Genomic DNA, 10,030 nt, shown 5'->3' on the forward strand with positions numbered 1-10,030 from the left:
ATTTTTTTTTTAAATTCGACGTTGAAGTTCTATTAGACTATTTCAATGAGGATAAGACCTATTTGATAATAAAAATTATTTAATTTCCCATTGATTTAGCGAAGTTAATTAAAATTGTATATAACTATTTTTCAAGAAAATGGTAAAAAAGTATAAAATCGATGATATACTGTGTCATTTCCGGCAAGCCGATTTTAGCAAAAACGGTGCTGTAAAATCGAAAGAATATAACCATCTTAAACACCTAATTTCATTTTCGTACATCTGTGAATTTCTAAGCTTGATTGTGTACATACATGCATACGTACTATGTCCCAAGAAGTTTTTATTTAGACTCAGGAGACCTTAAAACCTGCATTTCCATAGAGAGAGTCTTTTTTTCACGCTCGATATTTTCCCTTACCTGGACAAAATAAGGGAAGAATCGTGGTAAACTTTTTAGCACTATTACTTGAAACTAGAGAAATACTGTGCTAACACGATTTTTACCACTTCCATTTGGAGCCTAAAGCAACACTAGTGTCTGCTCATGCTAGTAGTACCTTTTCACATCTTGATCCGCAAGATCGGTGGTACAGCAGTGCTACCATATTGTCACAAGAATTATTTGAACGTGTTAATGTTCATATCATATTTTTTTTATTCTTCATACCAGACTAAATTACTGACTGGATAATGTATATTATTTCATTATAACTAGTTTATTCCATTAAAATAACTCTAAAAAAGAAAAAACTAATTTAATACTTTTTTTTTTTTTGCATTTTGGCGCCTTTATTCAAGTGGCGTCCGGGGCTTACAATACTTTAATAGCCATAATTATAAAGAATCCAATCCAATAATGAATAAATCAAGGTTTAACGACAGAGGAATTTATATTATATTTCATTTACCAAATCCACAATATAGCACTGAAAGAATGGATAAAATCCAACTACAACGTTTCTCAATATCCACAGCCTCCATAAATCCTTGTATTTAATTGAGTCCTATAATTCAGGCATCGCTTTTCAGGTACGAATTTGGCTCTTAAGTAATCGAGTCTACTGTTAAGTTTTTTTTTAACTATCAACAACTGTCGTCATGTACTCATCGTACTATCGATACAGAACGTGGAGTGGGGTTATTGATCGAGAATCGTCTTAGCAGCTGTTTGTCATACCTACCCCTCCCCCCCTCCTTGTTGGATTCAAAACAAGTTATCAGTTTCCTTATCTGTGAACAATTACTGGTATTACTACCAATTAAGGGTCTGTACTTATGGGGGTTAATGAAGTTTGTTTTTTGTTTTTATATTTATTGAAGGCTTATTGAATGTTTTTTTTATCCCTTTTAGACCAAACTTTGGTGTAATACTGTTTGTTAAAGTGATGAAAATTTTGTTCATAATGCATTTGTTTAAATGCTTAATGGTAAATCGCAAGCCACTATACACTTTAAATTCATAATAGTCATTATTGAAGTATTTTACATTGTTTTTTTTCTGTTCTTGACTTTATTATGTACCTTTGTTTTTGTTTAATCATTGAATAATGTATTAATAATATTAAGTTTAAGATATATTTTTATTTATGCATTTTTTTTTTGTTTCAAGTGTGGTGATTTCTGTTTTGTTTTTCTTGTTTATTTGCAGTTGCCATCCACCTCTGAGTCCAAGATACATTGTGGAATAGCAGGTATAAAGCAATTAAAATAACTTTTTTTTTTTTTAGCAAGAGTTTCTATTAATTAATCAGTGATTAGGATAGAGTAAAAGAGAACAGCTCTGTCAATTTTACTTTATTTGTATCCAATTCAAGCTTATGTAAATTCAAATTTAAATATGTTGGAGTCTTTTATATTTTAATCATTATTAATATTAATTGTAATTGGAGCCATGGTTCAGATAGATGGACATATAGTTCACTCTTGTATTCTTTGTTGATAGCCATAAGTCTCCAGTTCTCTGTTCTGTATTATTATTAGCAGAGACTTCTATTTTAGGTTCAATAAAGTATTATTTAAGATAAATTCAATAAATTCTTGATTAATCTGTGAAATGACATATTATTATGGGAGCTTTCAATTTTTTTTCTTTGTTATTATCACTAAATAAACCATTAAAATCACAATCAACTTAAAGACTTTTGCTTAAGATACTGATATTAGTTCCAAAAAGACTAGCTATTTCCATTTCATGCAATTCAAATCCCCTATCCACCCACTGAGCTAAAATGTTTTAACATTTCTTTTTGGCCTGCTCCACTGTCCTCTAGAACTCACTTCCTTCTAGTATTCAGCTTAATACTTTTTTAAACTTTTTTATTATCTTCATTTAAATCCCTCCTTTTCCAATACCTTCTCATATCACAAACCGACGCTCCCCAATCATAACACCTTAAATTTAAGAATGAAATTGGGATCAGAAGTGAATAATTTGTTTATTTATTCAGCAGTTGCTCCATTATGTACATATTTAAACATGTGTCATGTTATTTTTGGCATGTGCTTAAATGTGTAAATATATCTGTGTACATATGTTTATTGGAATACTTATGAATTTATTGATTATTTTCATTCCTTTTATTAGAATGACTTCAATGTTTCATCCATTACAAACTTTCCGTCATTGCACAATAAATGACTACAGGCATATCAATGGTAAACATGATTTCACAAATAAAGTGACTTTAAAAATTACCAATTATTAATATTTATTTTTTATATCCAAAAAAGCTAACAGAAAAAGTGCTGTTGAAGTTCTTGAAGAAACAAAACCTCTCTATGTCAAATCATTAGCTGCTTTAAAAATCCATAGTCCAGAAGAAAAGCGCTCAGGTAATTTCTCAATATTCCCTTGTTACAAATAATTTTGCATACATACTTCAGTCATAATTTTAATTTCTTATTTTTAGACGATATTTTCTGCCCTAATCGAACATCCACTAACAAGAAACAAGAAAGGTCATGTGACTTAGAATCAAAATTAAGGAGACTTCTGGACTCCAAGGACAGTCTTGGAGAGGTAAATTAAAACTTTTTTAGTTTTAAAAATATAACAGAATCAAAGAGTTAATCCAAATTTGTTTTACTGATTTAAGCTCCGGTTTAACTACATGTGTATAAAAAAATTTCTAATGGATATAATAAAATCCTTTTGTATTTAAGTTGTACATTTAACAGAATTATTCCTTTTATTTGTGAATTTCCCAACCATTTTATTCTCTTAATGCTCTTCAAAAGAAGCTTCAGCAAAAAAAACATTAATCCAGTATCTCCATAAAATATTATTACTTTACAAATAACAATATTACTTTTATTATTTTATTATTATTATTAATTTACAAATGACACTATTTAGCTCTTCTTTTATATATTTATATCACCATCATAATTTTTATCCTTACGATCCACTACTGTCAATTGATTTTTTTTGGTCTAGGCTTTCTGTTCTTGAATTCCTTTCTACTTTGATATACATTTCATCCTACTACTTTCATGCATCCATTAGTAAATTTGGAAGTAACAGCCTTATAAACTTGCAAACAGTTTTTATCAGGAAAAAAGTAAAATCAAAATAACCACCTTTGGAAACCTAATAAACAATCACTACATCAAATGATACAATAACAGTAAATTGAAAAGTGCCTGCATACTCTCTATTTAAGAAGACAGAATCCAGATACTTGAATACCAAATAAGCAATACTAAAACTACAGAATCCTGCTGAATTTAAAATAAAGCAAACTGCTCGTACACCTAACAAAATTTTAAATTAACATAATAGAAAAAAGCGATCACTAAATCAATAAAATCCACATCCTTCTAAAAAAAAAAAACTATTAGTCATAATATCAAATAATTAAAACTAATTTTTTAAAAATCTTTTCTTTTTTTTTTTAAGGCAATCCAAAGTGAAGGTGATGCTTGCCTAATTATCTACAGGTGACCAACCTATTCTAACCATGTTGGGGGTGTTGTTTTTTCATTTTGTGGGATCGCCACTTAATAAAAAAAGTCAATGCCCCCAGGCAGGATTTGAACCAGTGTCACCCACAGATCTCAGAACAATAAACCTAGGCCTAACCTTCTGAGCTACAGATGGCCCAATTGAAAATCTTTAAACTAGCACTTATTATCAATTATTTTCTTCATCTTTGTTTGTGCTACAGCCCACTAGTGGACCGTGACCTCCATAATCATCTCCTGACAGTCATCTTGATATTATGCTCCTTTTTACACTTTTATATCCCTAGCATTGCCCTGCCATCATTGGCCACTCTATTTGCCCAATATAGTTTCAGTCTTCCAGACCTACTTGTCCTATATATTTTTTCTAACAGAATTTTCTTAAGAATATCTAGTTCAGACATTCTTGACATTTGACTTCTCCAAGTCAGGACTCAGCCCTAATAAAGTGGGGCGAAACGTTGGTTCCTAATAAATAGTTTTTTGTATCTTTTTGACTTCCACGGGAACCATCTTCCTACATTCATCACAAGTTCAATAATCTTTCAATTTGGTCATTCTTCTTGTACAATGTCTATATTTCTGGCCTTTAGCAGAGGACTAGTCTAATATGTGTTTTCTAAAGCAAGAGTTAAGTTGTTCTGAGTTTGATGTTGACCTGCCGTTGATGCTGTTATCTACAGAATTAACAGTTTGTGTTCTATTGTTTATGTCAGCTCCAATATCATTGTTCAAAGTCACTATGTATCCAACATTTTTGAAATTTTCCTCTTTTCCGAAGGTATAAGCTCCAAAGAACCTGTTCTTCTTGTTGAGCAGTTATACTCTTGGTCCATCGATCTCTCAGTAAATCAGTAATCTTTTATACAAAATAAAATATATCAGAAGAATATGCCATAATTATTTAAAAGTAATTTTTTTAATTAAAGTAATTGTTTTTAAGTAAAAAAAGAAATATTATATTTTTAATTGATTCTAGTGAGGATGGATTACAATTTAAATAGAAAAACTTACAATTGCATTAATAAAGGTTATATTTGTAGAAGAAAGAGTTAACATGGTACCTGTGACAAATCCAGAGGTTTTGAAGGGATTGACTTATTAATCAATTTATTTAATGGAGGTTGAACTACATTCTGCATGGCTTCTAAAGCTTTATTCCAGTCTTGGTACCACTCAAAATATTCTCAACAGCTTTACTTACCTGGTTACTAGTACCCTAACAACATTGTCTGTGTGGACGGCAAATCGTTTCCGATAGTAGACTGTTTCAAATACCTCGGTTCCACAATAACATCAATAAATGACCAACAGACTGAGATAGACCATTATATAACAACATATGCTACATATAGGTTCACACCTCTCTGTCAAGAATACTGAAATCCCGAAAAATCTCTAAAAATTTGAAACAAAGGGTGTACAATGCCATAATAAAGCCAGCTATCTTATACTGTTGCAAGATCTGGTACCCTAGAAAGAAGAATCAAGATATTTGAACAGAAAGTTCTCCGTACAATTACAGGAGCGATTTGGAATCAGAGACTGGTGAATCAGTATCTCACGATATAAAGGCAGAGAGGTTAAGATGGGCGGGACATGTAGCTCGAAGCAATCCATCGGGATTCCTCTACATAGCAATGTATGCCAGTATAGTAATATAGTATAATAAAATATAGTCAAATAAAAACAAAAATAAGGTAGTATTAAAAATTTTGCTGCTGACAAGATGTATCTTGTTTAAAAATTTAACATTTTTAATAAATTTTACAGTTATAAATTATTTGTTTATGTTCTATTTATATGATCCAATTATTAATATATTGATATTAACAATCAGACTATTAATAATTTTTAATGATTTTCTCTAGGATTTTTACTATAAAACTGAAGTTCAATACAAGAGCCTTCCTGACTTAAGCACATCTTCACATGAAAGTTTTGGTAGTACCTTACAGCATATTTCGTGGTAAGGTTTGTAAATTCTGTTTAAAGTTAAAAGTTATAAATAATTACAGTATTTATAGCTATTAGTGTTTTAGCTCTGGTGAAGATCATTCTTCAAAAGCTGATTCTTCTTCAACTATCGTGAGTGTTTTATTAAACAGCAGAATGTTTTCATTACTTGTATAATTTTCATGTTTCTTGATATGTTCTTGTTTTCTCAAGGACACTGATTGCTCAAGCAGTGAAAAGAGCTATGGCAAGCCACCTTCTCTGTCCAAATCTTGCACAAGTATGGGAGGGAGTGCTGGAAAGGTTGAATCTAAGTGAGTTCTCTTCTAAATATTGTTGTGTATTGTCTATTGTATTCCATATTGCTGTGATATTATTACTCATATTTTTTGTCAGTTTAATGTTACCAAAAACTTTTAAACGGCTCTAAATAACTGAAGTATGTAGTTTCATCTTAATTGGTTCAGTCATTTCCTATAAAAAGCTGACAAATATAGTAGTTTTTGGTCCAAGGTGACTGATGGTCTAATATAGGTACAGCATTTACATTTCTTATTTTACTTATAAAATTTAATTGTGACAAAATTTAGTTTTAATTGCATAAAATGATTACGTGTATTCCAGATTGCTTGTTGACCATTACATTTTCAACTATTTGTGAAAATTCCATTTCACTTGCTGAATTATATATCACTCATAATAAAGAAGACTGAAAACTGGCCGATAAATAGCCTGGGTTAAATAGACTGAGATATAGGTGGGAGGATTGTTAGGTCTAATCTAGTCAATTTATGATTTTGACCTATTTCAGAGGAATGAAGTGAATTGTGACTATCTTCATCGACCATATAGGCTCATTAGGTTTTAGTGTTATTAATATCCATGTATCAGTCCCAGGTATCAGTGGTCGGACTAGAAAAGTTGGCTCTATTTGTCACAAATCTGTAAATAACAGCCTTTGTGCTTGGTAGATTCCCCAACCATACCCTCCTCATAACATGCTGTCTAGTTATATTGCCAAAATATAGGAAGCACTAAGAGCCAAGAACATTCCTGTTCCGAAAAGCCTAGTGGAAGCCATTAAGGGTATATAACTAGGCTCAAAAGGAATTTTCAAGCTAAATGGACAGGAGTCTAGGTATTTGTTACTTCGCTGGGGTTGTCAAACAAGGTAGTCTTAGCCCCTTCCTATGCATTCTAGATATTAGGTCAAATAGTGGCTATCTGTAAAGGGTAGACTGATAGGACATTCCTTGATCAAAGAAATCTATATCTTATGGTAATCCATTTTCCTGGATTTTTTTGCATGCAGATGTTTTTATCATTGTTGATTCCATGAAAAAGTTGTAGAAGACAGTGATGGAATAGTCCAACGAATTCCATTGAAAATGAATGCTTAATAACACTATCGAGAGCAAGATCCTACATGTAAGAAGCCAGGAACATGGCAAGAAACCTTTGCATCATTCTACCTGCATGTGCTCTTATATAGTAAGATATGTACTCAATATCGAGCTGAAAGCTGCATATTAACATACAAAGAGGAAAGCAGAATGACTGCTGTGGAAATGAGGTTTCTCTGAAGAGTTGTGTGGAGTACAAGATGGGACTGCATCCCCAATAAGAGGATCATCAAAGAACTGGGAATCCTCTCGGTAAAGACTCACCAGCTGAAGTGATTCAGCTAAGTCATCAGGATAGAAGAACACTAAGATCCATTGAAGACTATGTTGAATACCTCGAGGCCAACCAAAGATGTCTTACCTGGAATACACAATATTTTGTGTAAAAAGAGAGGAAAAAATCTCTGTCAAGTCAGGAACAAGGCTAGAAACTGAGAGCAGTGCTTGGTTAGATGCTCCCCTATGCTGATAGCCACTATAGGGTGGCGCAAGAAGGAGGGCTCATCTTAAGTCACTTTCCAAGGAATGAACCTGATACTAATACAGGGACCAACTGTTTATTAAATTGTAATGGATCTTTATATTTATTTAAAGAATTTCTCACCACTCAGCATGTATTGAGCAGAACTATTTTTCGAGCTGCTTTCAAACTCGGTGGATCAAGACTTCTTCCATATCCTCTCTTGTGCTTTTTACTTACTGTTATCAGATATCATTTAATCCATGTTACTTTATCTGGGTAGCATTCAATACTACAGTTTTTCTTGGTGATGAGTTTTTTCAGCTCCATGGCTAGTTTTTAATCCCTTTTTTTCTCTATTTTTGTGCCTTGTGGTTGATAGATTGAAATCTGTAGAGACAACTACATCGTCGATTCTAGCCAGTTTATTACTTTTATATATAACCCAAATGTCTTTGGTGTTATCCATTACCTTTTTTATTTATTTTTGCACCAAATATCTGAATTAAAAGGCTGTATGATAATCATCCTACCATGAAAATAATTATAGAATGACAAGCCATAAAATATTCTTAATATCATTTTGTTGGTTTAGGCAACTTTTGGTCATCTTCCTTCTCAGGAAAATAAAATAAATCTATACAAGCCTTTGGGTGATAAATTAAGTACCAGTCATCATTTTGCACACTTTAAAAAAAGGATCATGTGTTTCTCGAAGTTTGATGGTTAATCAGTTCATTATACATTCCTGAGGTATGAATGGCATGGATTTTATCTGTAAAACAAGTTTCAATGCCTGCTTCAGACATTTCTTGAAATTACTTATTATTTCACTAACCAATCTCTCTTTAACAGATTTTTTGCTGCTTCTTTTTTCTTATAAATGTGGTGAAACAATGAAGACTAAATAAATGGTTTTAGCTATTAAATCTGTAATGAATAAATCAGTGCCTGGGCCAGCTTCAATAGATTATTATCATTGATTCCTAACTTCTACTCAGATCTAATACTAACTTTCCTATTCTACCCCTATATTGACTACTCATCAATTTATGTACTCTGTTAAAAACTTGGGCACTTTCATCAGTCTACATGTATTCTCCCTCAACGTCTCCCACTTTGATTCTGGATGGGTGGAATATGAAGGCTTCAGTATATCTCAGTGACAAACTGAAGAGAATTATGAATAGCTCTGTAAGACCCGTTTATGACGTTCTTGTGTTTCACACAATCAGGCTGTTTGGTGAGGTCTCTATTCTTTACCAAATAATCAACAACTATCATCCTTTATATGTTATTATTCTGTCCCAACTCAAGTCCTCTATCCAATTTTTTACCTCAAGAATTTGACACTCTGACCCTTATCACAGATCTTTCTATGTTTCCATATCTCATTTCAATACCTGTTATAGCCCACTCCAAAACTTGTAATTCCCTTACTCTTTAAAGCTGGCAAGCCTCTTCTTTATACACATTTAAAACCCTACTATTCCAATTCCTCTTCACTATGCAATCAGATGCTGGCTAACCATGTATTACGTTAAAAAGCTTTAGTTTCATTACATAAGTTTTTAATGAATATTGTATATCTCTTCTCAAACAGTTCTACTATGGTTTTTACCATGTTTATTACTAAAATTTCTTTTTACTTTATTTGTTTATTCATTTACTGTTTAATTAGAATATACTCCCTTCTCATGGTGCTTATATCTCCAATTCACTTTTTTATATAATTTTTTATTTTTATTTTCCTTACTATTTTGTTTTTATTCGTTTTTCTACAAATTATATATTATAATTTTTATTTGATTATTTTTTGAGTTACAGATGTAAATCATTTTTTTCTTTATGATTAAGTTTGTTAATATTTTTTTTTTTTTAGTGGCGAGTATATTACTTCACCATTCATCATTTTTTTCTAAATATATTTTTTATAACTATGTATACTTTATGTTTTTTACTTATTGACTGTAATAAGCTATTTGACCAGAAATATATTATTTTCTTCTTATTTTTTTTATTTTTTTTTTTTATTTTTATGTGTGTACTCTTTTATTCTTAAGAGAGTTTGTTCCTGAATAAAGTTTATTTTTTTGTACTATTTTATTTCATGCCCTTTTTTTGTTTACTTTTTTTAGTTTTTCATTACTGAGCCCTATGTAAAACCGACACTGATTGGATCTATAAATCTGGTGATATTTGTATATATACCTCTTCTATTTATATAAATATCTAGTTTTTATTTAACTTTGTCAGCATTTGA

The 10,030-nt window shown here is 31.2% G+C and overlaps 1 protein-coding gene across 2 annotated transcripts in view; it reads left to right on the plus strand.

Annotated features, from left to right (window-relative positions):
• Positions 1–1,152: 1,152 nt before the first annotated feature.
• LOC106680656 (protein FAM110A) overlaps positions 1,153–10,030 on the plus strand; it is a 16,143-nt gene continuing 7,265 nt past the window's right edge. Inside the window, exons 1-9 of one of the 2 annotated variants that reach the window (XM_014420523.3) lie at positions 1,153–1,250; positions 1,337–1,412; positions 1,634–1,676; positions 2,570–2,640; positions 2,716–2,817; positions 2,895–3,004; positions 5,820–5,917; positions 5,991–6,036; positions 6,118–6,218. In XM_014420523.3, coding sequence (XP_014276009.1) covers positions 2,571–2,640; positions 2,716–2,817; positions 2,895–3,004; positions 5,820–5,917; positions 5,991–6,036; positions 6,118–6,218 — 527 coding nt within the window. In that variant the 5' untranslated portion in view covers positions 1,153–1,250; positions 1,337–1,412; positions 1,634–1,676; position 2,570. The remainder of the gene's footprint in view (positions 1,251–1,336; positions 1,413–1,633; positions 1,677–2,569; positions 2,641–2,715; positions 2,818–2,894; positions 3,005–5,819; positions 5,918–5,990; positions 6,037–6,117; positions 6,219–10,030) is intronic. The other variant, XM_014420525.3, reaches the window with a different exon arrangement.

The sequence above is a fragment of the Halyomorpha halys genome, unplaced genomic scaffold (assembly GCF_000696795.3).
Source record: "Halyomorpha halys isolate HHAL.00 unplaced genomic scaffold, Hhal_1.1 Scaffold273.1, whole genome shotgun sequence".
Taxonomy (NCBI): Eukaryota; Metazoa; Arthropoda; class Insecta; order Hemiptera; family Pentatomidae; genus Halyomorpha; species Halyomorpha halys.